This window comes from Pongo abelii, chromosome 18, assembly GCF_028885655.2.
Source record: "Pongo abelii isolate AG06213 chromosome 18, NHGRI_mPonAbe1-v2.0_pri, whole genome shotgun sequence".
NCBI classification, from domain to species: Eukaryota; Metazoa; Chordata; class Mammalia; order Primates; family Hominidae; genus Pongo; species Pongo abelii.
The window spans coordinates 24,483,738-24,500,710 of NC_072003.2; the positions used below are offsets into that span (position 1 = coordinate 24,483,738).

Below are 16,973 nucleotides of genomic sequence, written 5' to 3' on the forward strand. Positions count from 1 at the left end.
GGAAATTATAACAGTTCACAAGAATTCAGCTTACAGCCTTTCAGGACTGGGTGATGGATTGGGTGGGGGAATGCTGTGTGCATGGGGAGAGTGTGGGGTCCACGTCAGCTCCACAGAGGCCACACACGTGTGCAAGGTGTGACGGAGCCCCGCACACCCACGTGCCCCTCACCGGCCGCTCGATGAGCTCGATGCAGGGCTGTAGGTCCAGACCAAAGTCGATGAAGTTCCACTCGATGCCCTCGCGCTGGTACTCCTCCTGCTCCAGGATGAACATGGTGTGGTTGAAGAGCTGCTGCAGCTTCTCGTTGGTGTAGTTGATGCACAGCTGCTCGAAAGAGTTCACCTGAGCACATGGCATGGGGGCGGAGCGTAAGCATCTTGGTATTAAGTCAGAAGACAAAGAGCCTCACAGAAGCTCCACCCGACAGCGCCCCCATGGCTCGCCCACATCCTGTTCTGCCATCCCAGCACCCAGACGGGGCTGAGGCCCCAAAACATGCTGCCTAGACTCCACCAGGGCTGGCGAAGTTGACATCACATGGCCCTCACACACCCTAAAGATGCTTATCTCCTCCATCTGCACAACCATCTATGGATGGACAAACCTCGTAAGGCATGCTACTGCACGTACAAATGTGGAAACATTTTACAGATGTGAAAACAGAGGCGCAGAGAGAAAGTAACTCGGTAGTACACCTCTTTCAGGATATCTATCAATCTTAAAACCTCCCGGTCGGGTGTGGTGCTCATGATTGTAATCCCAGCACTTAGGGAGGCCAAGGCAGGAGGATCGCTTGAGGTCAGGAGTTTGCGACCAGCCTGGCAAACATAGCGAAACCTCTCTCTACTAAAAATACAAAAATTGGCCAGGCACGGTGGCTCATGCCTGTAACTCCAGCACTTTGGGAGGCTGAGGCTGGTGGATCACTTGAGGTCAGGAGTTCGAGACTAGCCTGGCCAACAGAGTGAAACTCCGTCTCTACTAAAAAAAAAAAAAAAAAAAAGTAGCCAGGCATGGTGGCACTAATCCCAGCTACTCAAGAGGCTGAGGCAGGAGAATCACTTGAACCTGGGAGGCGGAGGTTGCAGTGAGCCAAGATTACACTACTACACTCCGGCCTGGGCGACAGAGTGAGACTCTGTATAAAGAAAAAGAAAAAATTAGCTGGGCATAGTGGTGCACTCCTGTAGTCCCAGCTATTCAGGAGGCTGAGACAAGAGAATTGCTTGAACCCAGGAGGCAGAGGCTGCAGTGAGACGAAATTGTGACACTGCATTCCAGTCTGGGCGACAGAGAAAGACTCCATCTCAAAAAACAAAACAAGACCAAAAAAACCCTTCCCTTTCTCTGAGAACTTTCCTCAAACCCATGGGCATGGATCCAATATCCATGTTTCTACTACATGAGGTATTGCAAGCTCCTGCAAACAGTTCTTGGCTTGGAGGTGACCATGTAGCCCAATTCAGCTGAGTAAGAGTCAGTGAGACTTAATTCCAAGATTTTGGTTGGAACTGTTAGAAAAGAGATATGTGCTTTTTTTTTTTTTCTTTTTTTTTTTGCCAGGATTACTGAGGGGCAGTCTGGCTGGAGCTGGAGCTGTGGCAGCCATCTTGCCACCATGAGGGGAGAGCCTGCTTGAGAATGGAGCCAATATGGAGGAAGGCACAGAGAGAGGGAACGATGGTGGGAGATCAGATCCTGCCTACAGGATCCAGCTACATGTCTGGCCTTCTCAGTTCCAGAAACCAATGCATTTCCTGTTGGATTTCTGTCTCTTATACCCTCAAGGATTCACCCCTAACTAGACAGCCTCCTACCCTACAGTAGCCATCTATATGCCTTTCTCCAAAATCATGATTCCTCCAAGAAAAAGCCCATCTCAGAGAACCAAGACCATGGCTCTTACAATCCCACTGGGCTGTACCTCAAAGATCTCAAATCCAGCTATATCCAGGATCCCCAGGAAGGAAGCCCCTTGCCGATGGGTCTTGTCCAGGGCTTTGTTCACACGGGTGAGTATCCAGCGGAAAAGGCGCTCATATGTTGCCTTGGCCAAAGCCTCTACAGCAAAGTCAGCCTGCAGAAGGGAACCAGGGGAACCCGGTTATTCTCAATGGGTTCCATTTTCACATAAGCCAGGCTGGTGGTGAAGATTTTTATTCTTGGCCAGGCGTGGTGGCTCACACTGTAATCCCAGCACTTTGGGAGGCCGAGGTAGGTGGGTCACTTGAGGTCAGGAGTTCAAGACCAGCCTGACCAACATGGCAAAAACCCGTCTCTACTAAAAATACAAAAATTAGCCAGGCGTTGTGGTGCATGCCTGTAGTCCCATGCAGATGCATGCCTGTTTGGGAGACTGAGGCAGGAGAATCGTTTGAATCTGGGAGGCAGAGGCTACAGTGAGCTGCCATGGCACCACTGCACCCCACCCTGGGCGACGGAGCAAGACTCTGGCTCAAAAACAGAAAACAAACAAACAAAACCTGACATGGGACTTTGAATATTCTAGTATTGAATAAATGAGGGATAAAGAGATGGATGGGTGGATGGATGGACAGATGAATGAATGAATGAATGAATGGAATGACAGCTGGATGGGTGATGGATGGATGGACAGATGGCTGGGTCATGGATGGACAGATGGATGAGTGAGGGATGGACAGATGATGGGTGAACAGATAGATGAGCAGATGAATGGATGGATGGATGGATGAACAGATAGATGAATAAGTGGATAGGAAGATGGATGGATGGACAGATGGATGAGTGAGGGATGGACAGATGATGGGTGAACAGATAGTGGACAGATGATGGGTGAACAGATAGATGGGCAGATGAATGGATGGATGGATGAACAGACAGATGAATGAGTGGACAGAAAGATGGATGGATGGACAGATGCAGAGGCAGACCGTGGGTGAATGGATTGATGAATACATGAATGAGTAAACAGGTGGATAGATGGATGAATGGACAGATGGGTGGGTGCATGGATGGGTAAGTGATAAGTAAACGGCAGGTACATCATTACCTGTTCTTTTGTCTGGGCTTTCTGTACCACATCTCGCCCAACCTTGATACGAGGAGTGAGGATGGATCTGGTGAAATCTGTCACATTAATTCCCATGAGGTGACAAACTTTCTGAGCAGCTGGATGGAGAAAAGAAACATCTCAAGTGCATCACGAAAGAAACAGCTTGGCAGAAAGGCACATCACATGGGACATTTGTGATGTGTGAATACACCGGGTTCTCTTGGGGAAATGGGACCCGCTGACCGTGAATATAGCTTGAAATGTCCTAAAGGCTGCTGTCATTAGTGGTCACACTCCCCAGTATTTTGCTGAGAGCCAATGATTGGGGTGGGCTGAAGTAGGCCCCAGTTGGGGGTTTAGGGTCAGGTAGTTCTAGTCTCAAGTCCCTGTCCCTTCACACTTCCAAGTCATGTGACTTTGGAAAAGCTCTTTACCCTCCCAGAATCTTGCTTTTCTCAGCTTTAAAAAGGGTCAGCTCTTCAGTACCTTGTTGGTACCCAGGACTAAATAAGGTAAAGTATGTAAAGTCCCTGAGATGATAGATAGATAGATAGATAGATAGATAATTAGATTTATTTTTATTTTATTTTTATTTTTGGAGATGGAGTCTCGCTCTGTCGCCCAGGCTGGAGTGCAGAGGCACAATCTCAGCTCACTGCAACCTCCGCCGCCCGGGTTCAAGCAATTCTCCTGCCTCAGCCTCCTGAGTAGCTGGGATTACAGGTGCCTGCCACCACACCCAGCTAATTTCTTTTGTATTTTAGTAGAGATGGAATTTCAGCATGTTGCCCAGGCTGGTCTCGAAGTCCTGAACTCAGGCAATCCGCCCGCCTCGGCCTCCCCAAATGCTGGGATTACAGGCGTGAGCCACTGGCCCCTGAGATTTATTTAATAGTTACTTAGTAAGTATTAAATAGTTACTAATAGTAACATTTATTGAATACTTACTATTCAATAAACATTTGTTTCACCCTTCTAGGATATGTGTTGCAGCATTGTTTGCAATAGCAAAATACTAGAATCAACCTAAACGCTCTTTTTTTTTTTTTGAGCTGCAGTCTTCCTGTCGCCCAGGCTGAAGTGCAGTGGTGTGACCATGAGCTGATCCCCTAACATGAAAATAGCATTACATGCTGCTTTGCATGTGCAAGACATAGTAAATAGAGTTATTTTAGGATTTTTTTTCCCCATCTCTTGGCAAGAACGCTTTTTCATTTCTCTTTCCCTGAGGTCTTTCCTTGGCATCTGGATTCCATTAATTTGCCAGATTGAGGGACTCTAATATATAACAAACACCTGAGAATGAAACTGCCACTGCAAAATTATAACTGAGACACTGAACAACATCTGACCTAACCGACTCCATCTTGCTTCTAACTTCCAAGCTCCACTGAACGATTCCTGGGTGTAAGTCGAATTACCTTTGGGATGAACTTAGTTTATAGATTTTTTTTTTTTTTTTTTTTTTTTTTTGAGACAGGGTCTCATTCTGTCACCCAGGCTGGAGCACAGTGGCACAATCTTGGCCCACTGCAATCTCTGCCTCCTGGGTTCAAGCAATTCTCCTGCCTCAGCCTCCTGAGTAGCTGGGATTACAGGCGCCTGCCACCACGCCCAGCTAATTTTTGTATTTTTAGTACAGATGGGGTTTCACCATGTTGGCGACGCTGGTCTTGAACTCCTGACTTCAAGTGATCCACCCGCCTCGGCCTCCCAAAATGCTAGGATTACAGGCATGAGCCACCATGCCCAGCCTCTTAGTTTATAGTTTAAAACACAAGAACCCTTTTCCAAAACAAACCCCCTTCTTGCCTGGGGACTAGACTGCCTTTGTAGGAATAACAAATTAGCCCAAAGATTAAAAATTATGGTTTAGGAGTTCTGTAACTGGAGGCTACAAGAGTCTGACCCTCCCTAAATCGCTCCTGGGGATAACATCACTATTGTAAAACCTAAGATCAGTGCTTGAGATATTTTTGTGGACCCTGGCACCAGGTGGATCAGCTGACACCACCTAGATTGAGAAACTGGCTCATCTGATCTTACGGCTTCTATCCAGGAACTGACTCAGGGCAAGAGGACAGCTTCGACTCCCTGTGATTTCATCTCTGACCCAACCAATCAGCATCCCCAACTCACTGGCCTCCCCCTAACCACATTATGCTTAAAACCTCTGATTCCCGAATGCTCAAGGAGACTGATTTGAGTAATAATAAAACTCTGTTCTCCCATGCAGCCAGCTCTGCGTGAATTACTCTTTCTCTATCGCAATTCCCCTGTCTTGATTAATTGGCTCTGACTAGGCAGTGGGCAAGGTAAACCCAGTAAGTGGTTGCAACAGGTTTGATCAAGGTGGGCTCTAGGGAGCGGGAAAAAGCAACACAATATACAGCCTGGGCTGGGAAATAAGAAACCTAAGTTTTGCCCTCAGCTCAGCCACCAATAAGCATAGTGGTAGCCAGGCCAGCTTCTCAAAACACAAAATACTGTTTATTTGTGGGTAGGTTTATCAGATTTAGGGGGAAAATTACAGGATGCTCAGTTAAACCTGAATTTCAGATAAACAAGAATACTCTTTTGGTATAATCATGGTCCAAATGTTACAAGGGACATACTTAAAATTTAAAAAAAGGTTTGTTGTTTACCTAAAATTGAAATTTATCTGGACATCCTGTATTTTATCTGGCACCCCTAATTCTCAGGGCAATGGAGGTCTGTCTCCCCAAAACGACCACAGATACCGTAAGAAGAGCTATTCTTGTGTCATTTCCTGCTGTATCCCAGTGGCATATTGTAGGGGCTTGAGAAATATTTCTTTAACAAAACAATTAAGTGGAGTATTTTAGAAGAGAGGGTCCCTCAGGATCTTGTCTGGTCACTATTGGGGTGGGATGTGATGACTCTTGCCTGTAATCCCAGCATTTTGGGAGGCCAAGGTGGGAGGATCACTTGAGCTCAGGAGTTCAAGATCAGCTTGGGCAACACAGCGAGACCTCATTTCTATTAAAACTTGTAAAAGTTTGTATTTTTAAAAAAGAAGAAATAAATAAAACTATTAGGTTTTTTTTTTTATCCCTGCACTCTGATTCAATAACTTTCCACGTAGGGTCTTGAGCACTGAAAAGTTTGAAAAAAGAAAAGTGAGTGATAAGAACCTAGTCCATCTGTTGTTAAAATCCCAGATACCTTCACCTTGAAAAATAACCAATGGTTAAATGCCACCTTCCCCACCCCCCCAACCCCAAAGTCATTGGTCATTGGGAAAAGGTGGCAAGTACCTGTGTTATCTGGCATGGACGCCTGGTCTGTGTTTCTTTCCTTCTTGAAGACGATATTTCCAAGCTGCAGGACCGATGATACCACCTTCAATATGGCTGAGGTGGGGAGAGAAGAGCAGAGCAGACACAGAGGTCAATACCAAGGTACCCTGGAGTTTTGGAGCCTAAAGCCACTGGGGACCCAGAGTCAGCCTACATCTTTCCTCTGAAGAAACTAAATTCTGAGCTCAATATTTTCATATGGTTGCTTAAAACCTTGTGTTACAATGGAATACCACGCAGCAGGGACTGGCAAATTATAGCCCATGGACCACATCTGGCCCACTGCTTGCTATTATGCATAAAGTTTTAGTGGAACACAGCTATACTCATTCATTTACATATTGTCTATAACTATTTGCATGCTACACTGGCAGAGTTCATGAGTTGCAACAAAGATCGTCTGGCCTACAAAGGCTAAAGAATTTACTATCTGACCCTTTACAGAAAAATGTGTTAGCAACCCCTGCCACAGAACAGTGAGAATGAATGAGCTACAACTACCAAAAATCAAAACTGATGTATTGGGGCCAGCATGGTGACTCATGCCTGCGACCCCAGCACTTTGGGAGGCTGAGGTGGGAGAACTGCTTGAAGCCAGGAGCTTGATACAGCCCGGGCAATGTAGGGAGATCCTGTCTCTAAAACAAAAAAACACCCTGACATATCTTCCAGACACAAATACTGAACAAAAGAGGACAGATGGAAACAAGAACATACTGTCTAAGTCCATATATAGACAGTCCATCCAAGAAAAGGCAAAACTAATCGATGCTGTTAGAAATCAGGATAATGATTATCCTTAATTGAGGGAAGCTCCTAGAAGGTGCACGTGGGAGCTTCTGTGGGGCTGGTGGCATTCTCTTATTTAAAATGGATTCTAATTACACAGACGTGTTCAGTTTATAATAATTCTTTGCACTGCACACTATGGCATACACAATTTTCTACATGTAAATCATATGTCAATAAAAGGATTTTTGAAATAAAAACCCTGTGCTTCTTACATACTCTGCTGGGTGTACCAGATGCCCATGTTGGGATAAAGAAGATATACATTTGTTTCCACTTGTTGTTCAGGTGTCTCCAAACAAAAATGCTGTGTTCCCAGAATACTTGGAACCTTTCTGACTCCATACTCAGGCCATGTTACTGTTAAAATAGTTTCTATGTCTGAAATCCCCACAAGACGATGAGTTTCTGGAGAGTGGGGGGCCTGCCCTAATCATCTTTGAATTTCCAAAGCCTAGTCCAGGATCCTGATACACATGGGAGGGAGGGAGAGAGATGGATGGATGGTAGGTGGAAGGTGGATGGATGGATGAATCAATGAATGAATAAATGGATAGAGGATGTGTTCATGGATGAATGGAGGAATGGATGGGTGCGTAGATGAATGGGTGAAGGATGGATGAGTAGAGTATAGATGGATGAATAGAGGATAGATTGATGGATGAATAATGCATGGATAGAGGACAGATGGATGATGGATGGATGGATACATGGATGGATAGAGGATAGATGGATAGATGGAATGGACAGAGGATGGATGGATGGATAATGAATGGATGATGGATGGAGGAATGGATAGAGGATTGATGGATGGATGATAGATAGATGGATGAATGGATGGATGAATGGATGGATGGAAGGATGACAGATGGATGACAGATGGATGGATGGTAGATGGATGGATGGATGGATGGTAGATGGATGGATGGATGGAGAATGGATGATGATTAACACAAATTCTTGGCTTAGCTTAACTCAGGTACAAATCACCCAGAGTTCTGGCTTCAAATCAGTCACTATGTTCCAGGAACAAATCCTAGAGATCCCAGACTTCTCTGGTTCCTCAGTCCAAACCAGACATTACAAAGCCCTTCACAACAGCTATTCTCACACCACGGGGTCCTTGGTTCAGCTCAGCAAAAGGACCCAGCTGCTGACCGCCCACCCATTTGCTCCCACTCACTATGGCAGAAAGCCTTCTCCCCAAAATGAATGAAGCTGCTGATGACAGGGCTTGGAAAGACACTTCCTTTTAACCATAACATCTATGAAAGAGGCTTTGTAAACTATGAAGAGTTGTACTCACAGTTTTAAAAGTGTAAATTTACACTAAAGATTGCTGAAATGCCTGCACAGCCCAGGTGAGCCAGCCAACTCAGGGTTTCTCAATCTTGTCACTGCAGAAATTCTGGGCCAGATAATTCTCTATTGTGGGGAGCTGCCCTGGGCATCATGGGAAGTTTAGTCGCATCCCTGGTCTCCAACCACTAGATGTCAGTGGTGCTTACCCCGACAGAGTTGTGACAACCACAGATGTCACCAGACACTACTAAATGTCCCCTGGGAGGCAAACTCACCTCTGGCAGAGAACCACTGGTCTAAATGAACAAAGCCAACTAATGAGGACTGTGGGGACCCAAGGAGGCCACAAACCCATCTGAAGGGGCCAGCAGCTACTCCATCTAGCCCAGTGTTGCTAGAACTTCTGATTTTTCCAGATAATGAAAACCTAGAGTTTTTACGTGAAGTCTACCCACGGTTTTTTCGTTTTGTTTTGTTTTGTTTTTTTTTGTGAGACGGAGTCTTGCTGTCACCCAGGTTGGAGTGCATTGGTGCAATCTCGGCTCACTGCAACCTCCGCACTTCCCGGGTTCAGGGGAATTCTCCTGCCTCAGCCTCCAGAGTAGCTGGGATTACAGGCGTGTGCCACCACACCCGGCTAATTTTTCTATTTTTAGTAGAGACGGAGTTTCACCATGTTGGCCAGGCTGGTCTCAAACTCCTAATCTCAAGTGATCCATGTGCCTTGGCCTCCCATAGTGCTGGGATTACAGGCCACAGTGCCCGGCCTACCCATATTTAAACTTTAGGAACCAATATTTAAAAATTTTGAAGGTTGTAGTGGCCGATCTCTCCTGTGGGCTCAGGAACCACTGATTTGCACTTTCTGGTATAGTTAATGTAATTCCAGAAGTGACAAAAGAACGCCACTGCTCCCAGGCCATAAGAGATGAGCCTTGGGGCAGAGTTAGCACACAGCAAAGAAGTAAACCAGTGAGAAGACACAACACAGCAAGGGTGGTGACAGCTGGCAGCATCCTGGTGCACTGGTGCAAAGCACGCACTCTGCAGTTAGAGTCCTGAGTTCAAATCCCAGCTTTGTTTCTTATAAATCTCATCATCTTTGAATTTCCAAAGCCTAGTTCAGGGTCCAGATACACATGGGGAGGGAGGGAGATGGACGGATGGCAGATGGAGGGTGGATGGATGAATGAATATATAAATATATAGAGGATGGGTTCATGGAAGAATGGATGGGTGGGTAGATGGAGGGATGGATGGGTGATGGATGGATGGATGATGGAAGGATGAGTAGAGGATAGATGGATGAATACAGGATGGATTGATGGATGAATCGTGGATGAATAGAGGATAGAGACTCTACATGAGTCTCAATAAGTCCCATGAGCCTCAGTTTCCCTATCTGCAAAACGGAGATGGTAACAGCAGTACCTACTTTGTGAAGTTTAGGTCTTGTAAGATGCTGAGCAAGGGCCTGGCTAGTAGGTGGTAAAGAGTGGAAGCCACCTATATTAGGTTGAAGGTTGGTCTTTCTAAAATATATCCACCTGGAACCTATGAATGTGGCCTAATTTGGGGGGGTTACACTTATTTTTTTTTCCTTTTTGTGGAGAGCGGGGTCTCACTATATTACTCAGGCAGGTCTCGAACTCCTGGGCTCAAGCTATCCTCCTGCCTCTGCCTCCCTGAGAGCTGGGATTACAGGCGTGAGCCACTGCGCCCAGCCTGAACGTGGCCTATTTTGGAAAAAAAGGTCTTTGCAGATGGAATCAAGCAAAAGATCTCAAGATGAGATCATCTTGGATTAACCTGGTGGGCCCTATATTTAATGTCAAGTGTCTATGATGGACAGAAGAGAAGACCCACAGAGTAGAATGCCACATGAAGGATGAGGCAGAGACTGGAGTGAGACAAGCCAAGGAAAAGCCAGGAACTGCCAGAGCCACCAGAAGCCAGGACAGAGGCAAGGAACAGATCTCCCTCAGTGCCTCCAGAAGCAACAACCCATGCCAGCACCTTGTCTTTTAAAAAAAAAAAAATTTTTTTAAATTTTTAGTATAGAAGCGGTCTTGCTATGTTGCTCAGGCTGGTCTTGAACTCCTGGCTGCAAAGGATCTTCTCGCCTTGGCCTCCCAAAGTGCTGGGATTACAGGGATGAGCCATTATGCCTGGCTCCTGCCGACACCTTGATTTCAGAACCCTGGGCTCCAGAACTGGGAGAAAATAAATTCCTGTTGTTTTAAGACATCAAGTTTGTGCTAATTTTTTACAGTGGCCTTACACCTCTCTTCTTACTGAGGAATAAGAAACAGGACTTTCCAACACCAGACATGTGTGCCACCAAGGGGACACAGGATGGACAATTTAGATGATTTTATTTATCATCTTAAAAATATGTTAGAAACAGCATAACCAGGCCAGGCATGGTGGCTCATGGCTGTAATCCCAAGGATTTGGGGGGCTGAGGCGGGGGATTGCTTGAGGCTAGGTGTTCAAGACCAGCATGGACAACATAGCAAGACCCTGTCTCTATAAAAAATTAAAAAATTAGCTAGGCATGGGCCAGGTGCGGTGGTTCACACCTGTAATCCCAGCGCTTGGGGAGGCTGAGGTGGGCGGATCACAAGGTCAGGAGACTGATACAATCTTGGCTAACACGGTGAAACCCTATCTCTACTAAAAATACAAAAACAAAATTAGCCAGGCATGGTGGTGGACACCTGTAGTCCCAGCTACTCGGAGGCTGAGGTGGAAGAATGGCATGAACCTGGGAGGAGGCAGAGCTTGCAGTGAGCTGAGATCGCGCCACTGCACTCCAGCCTGGGTGACAGAGTGAGACTCCCTCTCAAAAAAAAAAAAAAAAAAAAGAAAAAAGAAAATTAGCCAGGCATGGTGGCACATGAGGATATCTTGAGCCCAGGAGTTCAAGGCTGAAGAATCCAAAGTGGTGGGGAAAATCCTGGTCTCCCCTGGTCACTTGGAGCCTCATGAAGCTCCAGCCTGGAGCCTGATCCACCCCCTTCTCCATAGGCCCCTTGATGGAGGGTTTAGAAGTTGCTCTCGGTTTATAAATGGGGTTGGTGTACATTTGGGACTAAGTTGGTTCCCATGAGAGTTGGTCATTTGCATGCCATCATCTGAATGCTTGCTCTGTGTACCATCTGCTCCATTATTTGCTTAACCATTTTCTTTAAATTTACTTCCTTCTCCTTCCTTACATTTGTTTTAATAGAAAACTTTCTCTATCTTAAGTGAAAAATCATCTTCACTTGCCTTAAATAGATGGCAATTATAAATATAAATACAAGGAAAACAGTATTACCAAATTCTAGCTAGATGCTTGGGCCTGCCAAAGGTGCCAGGCCTGGGGTCTGGTCTCTGTGGTTAAAGTGGAAATTGGCAAGTGCCAATGTACATTGAGAACACTGGGGGCTGGGCATGGTGGCTCACACCTGTAATCCCAGCACTCTGGGAGGCCAAGACGGGTGGATCATCTGAGGTCAGGAGTTTAAGACCAGCCTGGCCAACATGGTGAGACCCAGTCTCTACTAAAAATACAAAAAAAAATAGCGGGGCATGGTGGTGGGCACCTGTAATCCCAGCTACTCGGGAGGCTGAGCCAAGAGAATTGCTTGAACCCGGGAGGCAGAGGTTGCAGTGAGCCGAGGTCGTGCCACTGCACTCCAGCCTGGGCGACAATAGCGAGCCTCCATCTCAAATGAAACAAAACAAAAACCCTAAAATCAAAAATTAGCCAGGCGTGGTAGCACATGCCTGCAGTCCCAATGACTTGAGAGACTGAGCTGGGAGAACTGCTTGAGCCTGCAAGGCAGAGGTTGCAGGAAGCTGAGACTGCACCACTGTACTCCAGCCTAGGTGACAGAGTGGCGTGATCTCGGCTCACTGCAGCTTCGACCTCCTGGGCTCAAGCAATCTTCCCGCCTCAGTCTCCCAACTAGCTGGGACTACAGTGTGTACCACCACACCCAGTTAATTTTTTGTATTATTTGTAGAGAAGGGATCTTGCCATGTTGCCCAGGTTGGTCTCAAACTCGAGCTCAAGTGATCTGCCTGCCTTGGCCTCTCAAAGTGCTAGAATTACAGGCGTGAGCCACCATGCCCAGCAAAACAATTTAAATGGTCTCATTGTTTTCTTTCACAAGGACAGACAATGATTTAATAAACCCTCTATCAATCAACCTATTTTAGTTTGTTCCAGTTTTTTTCTATTTTCTTTATTTTTTTTTGTACAGACAGAGTCTCACTATGTTGTCCAGGCTGGTCTCGAACTCCTGGGCTCAAGCAATCCTCCTGCCTCAGTGTCTCAAAATGCTGGGATTACAGGCATGAGCCACTGTGCCCAGCCTGTTCCAGTTTTTTATTATTTAAATAAAACTATACTGAACAGTGTAGTACATTAAGAAAAAAGGATTTGGTAAATTCCTGGCACACAGCAAATACTTAACCATTGTTCATTGTTATTTAAAAGCAAGATTAGAAGCAAAACTGACCCCTGTCCCAAATAAAATGAATCATTCTTGGAGAGCCTATGTCATTCAGACAAGGAGGCTATCAGCACTAGATTCTGATGTGGGACCCTGGCCAAGACCCACACACACCATTCATTTGTCAACCGACCCATAGAGCCTTATTTTTCTAGACCCCAAGTTATCTTTGGAGGAGCTGCCCCTCCCCTTATGCAGCATTTCAGCAACCTCAGTGCTATTCTGGGGCTCCAACCAGGCGTAGGCATGGGAAGGAAGGGAAACTTTCCACAGTTCTGGCCTGGTGTTCCTGAAAGAGATTAACCTTGAACACTGAGGCACATCTAACCCAGAAGGAAAATCATTTCAGAAACACAGTGTCCTGACCAAGAATTTCTTTCTGAGCTGTCCTGTTCTCAAGACCCAGTGTGTTTCTTGGCCATTGGTTGGATGATTTTGATCAGTATCAATCGATCACCAGAGCAACCCCTCCAGGAAGAGCCTGAGTAAATCCACTGCCTCGATCACTCCCCCTCCCCTAAACCCTGCCCACATGTTCCTGATGAGGCCAACATGTCTACCTTCAGCTCCAAGAATCCATTCTTAGGGACCATAATGAAACCACCTTGTGCTTTCCACAACCCTGCCTATGCTGCATAGCTCAGGAATGTGCATATCAACCTAAGCTAACCAATCACAGTCAATGACACACCGTTCAGGGACTTAAGCCAGGAATCTACTCTGTTCTTTGGACATAAACCCAAAGAATATAAGGGCTGGAACCCAGACATGTTGCTGTCAACAAACTGCATCCTACAGAGAAACAATGTAATCAAGAGAGAGATAGAAGACAAGAAATTAGGTTCTAGAAAAATCTTTTGAACACCTAGATCTCACTGTACCTGAAGCTTGAATTCCTGAACTTTTTTTTTTTTTTTTTTTTTTGAGATGGAGTCTAGCTCCATTTCCCAAGCTGGAGTGGAGTGGTGTGATCTTAGCTCACTGCAACCTCTGCCTTCTGGGTTCAAGCAATCCTCCCACCTCAGCCTCCTGAGTAGCTGGGACTACAAGTGTGCACCACCAGCCCTGGCTAAATTTTTTGTATTTTTAGTAGAGACTGGGTTTCACCAAATTGACCAGGTTGGTCTTGAACTCCTGACCTAAAGTGATCTGCCCACCTTGGCCTCCCAAAGCGCGAGACTACAGGCCTGAGCCACTGTGCCTAACCTCCCTGAACTTATCAACATTGTGAGTTAGTCACTTTCCCTTTGGTTTAAGCCAACTCGGGTTACTTGCAACTAAAAGAGTCCTAGTTATACAGCCACTTTTCTACAATACAAACAAACCACCTAGAATAAAATTCATTTTCCTTTCTTTTTTTAATGGAAGGTGGGGAATTCAGAGAGCAGAAATCTGTCCTGACCAGAAAAGAGTTCTCAACAGGTTCCATTGGTATCCAGGCAGGCTACCCTCCAGACTCAAGGTGTGAGACTTACATAGCTGTTCCTCCTCGCTGAAACCCATGATCGCCATGGCCTCCACGGTTTCCTGGAACATCTCATCATCCTGGGCTGCTGGGATGGGCACAAAGCCATCGGAGAGGAAGGTGTAGTTGTTGAAGCCCTCCAAAAGCAAGTCACCTAGAAGGAGAGGAAGAGAGGTCAGAGTCAATAAGACACACTTCTAATTTCAACATGAGATAGAGATCTGGTCAAGGGTCTGGGCCATCATAATTCCTTTCCCTTTCTCAAGGCTTGGACCATTTAAAACCCTCATGCATCGTCATGTAGACAGCCTCACCAACCACTGCCAGCCTTGCATAGTGGTGCAGGTTGTGCACTGCACCAGTGACTGCAGCTGATATCCAGCCTTGGTTCTGCTTGCTAAGCCACAATCCCTGGCACGAAGTTACATTTACCTGGAGGAAGGGATGCCTTTACCTCAATTGTCCAGAGGCACCCTGCCTTCAGAGACAAAGCTGTCAGAAGAGTTAGATCAACCATTACTCTTTTTTTTTTTTTTTTTTTTTTTTTTTTTTGAGACAGAGTCTCACTCTGTCATCCAGGCTGGAGTGCAGTGGTGCGATCTCGGCTCACTGCAACCTCCGCCTCCCAGGTTCAAGCGATTCTCCAGCCTTAACCTCCTGAGTAGCTGGGATTACAGGCGCCCGCCACCACGCCCAGCTAAATTTGGTATTTTTAGTAGAGATGGGGTTTCACCATGTTGACCACACTAGTCTTGAACTCCTGACCTCAGGTGATCCACCCACCTCGGCCTCTCAAAGTTCTGGGATTACAGACGTGAGCCACCGCACCTGGCCTTATTCATGTATTTATAAAATTTTTACCAAATTCAAACAGGCACATGAGTTTTAAAAATCAATTACTACCAAAGGTTTATAATGAAAAATAGCATTCTTCTGTCACATCCCTTCTCCACCTCCTACCTTACTCCATAATACCTGCTTTTATCTCTTTTAGCTGCTTTTTATCTGGCAGTTACCACTATCTCTCTGCAGAATAGGCTTACTATATATACTAGCCTATTATAATGTATATACCATTATGTATTATATATAATAGGCCAAGGGTTCCCCAACCCACAGGCCATAGACCAGTACTGGTCCATGTTAGGAACCAGGCCACACAGCAGGAGGTGAGCAGCAGGTGAGCAGTAGGTGAGCGAGTGAAGCTTTATGCATTATTTGCAGCTGCTGCCCATCGCTTGCATCACTGTCTGAGCTCTACTTCCCATCAGATCAGTAGCAGCATTAGATTCTCATAGGAGCACAAACCCTATTGTGAACTGCACATACCCCCTCCTTATAAGACTCTAATGCCTAATAATCTGTCACTGTCCCCCATCACCCCCCGATGGGACTGCAGGAAAACAAGCTCCCAATGATTCTACATTATGGTGAGTAGTATAATCATTTCATTATGTATTACAATGTAATAATAATGTGCACAGTAAATGTAATACACTTGAATCATCCCACATCATCCCCCACACCCTGCCCGCCCAATCTGTGGAAAAATTTTCTTCCAGGAAACCAGTCCTCAGCGCCAAAAGTAACAGGCGCTTTTGGCCTATTGGAAGACCAGAGGCAAAGCACAATCGTTGTAATAGGCAATTTCTGGATATGTCAAGTTTCGATAGTACCTAGTGACTTCCTGCTATGGTAGGCAAAAATGCTGCTTTCTTATACTACCTTTCCTTTCCCCCAGCTATTTTTTTTTGACTGGGAGTTTCACCTTTGCCCAGGTTGGAGTACAGTGGTGCAATATTGGCTGCTCACTGCAACCTCTGCCTCCCGGGTTCAAACAATTCTCCTGCCTCTCGAGTAGCTGGGATTACAGGCACCCACCACCATGCCCAGGTAATTTGTTGTATTTTTAGTAGAGACGGGGTTTCACCATGTTGGCTAGGCTAGTCTCGAACTCCTGACATCAGGTGATCCACCCGCCTCAGCCTCCCAAAGTGCTGGGATTACAGGTGTGAGCCACCGTGCCCAGCCACCGCCAGCTATTTTTAGTTGAATCAATATATAAGGCTCATATCACAGGTTGGCAAATCTGGTCCCCTGTTGTTTTTGTAAATAAAGTTTTATTGAAACACAGCTGCTCTGATGTCCTTGTTTATTTCTCATGGCTGCTTTCTCACTAGGCAACAGAGTTGAGTAGTTGCAACAGAGGCCATCTGGTTCTTAAAGTCTAAAACGTTTACTACTGACCCTTTAGTGAAAATAGTTTGCCAACTCCCTTTTTATTATGACATTAATTAGATATACTCTGTAAAACTGTATCCTATGATTACATTTCCTTTGTTGTTGTTCAGCTTCTCCCCCACCCCCAGCTTTATAATTGCCTTTCTTTCTCCTGCACCATTTGCTTTTATTATACCCTCCAATACATCAAGGATCCTCTTCCAGGTCAATCTTTAATTAGGCTGGATTCGGTTATACTTTTGGAGAGACATCAGCAAGATATTTTTCTTTTAAAATAAAGGTCTTTTATGGGTCAAGTCACTTGGAAGTTGCT

General features: G+C 45.7%; 1 protein-coding gene across 1 annotated transcript in view; it reads right to left on the reverse strand.

Moving 5' to 3' along the window:
- Positions 1-16,973, reverse strand: part of LOC129050716 (myosin-11-like) — a 51,249-nt gene that overhangs the window by 25,717 nt on the left and 8,559 nt on the right. The window contains 5 exon segments of the mRNA XM_054533607.2: positions 173-346; positions 1,929-2,081; positions 3,036-3,154; positions 6,317-6,412; positions 14,430-14,573. Coding sequence (XP_054389582.1) covers positions 173-346; positions 1,929-2,081; positions 3,036-3,154; positions 6,317-6,412; positions 14,430-14,573 — 686 coding nt within the window.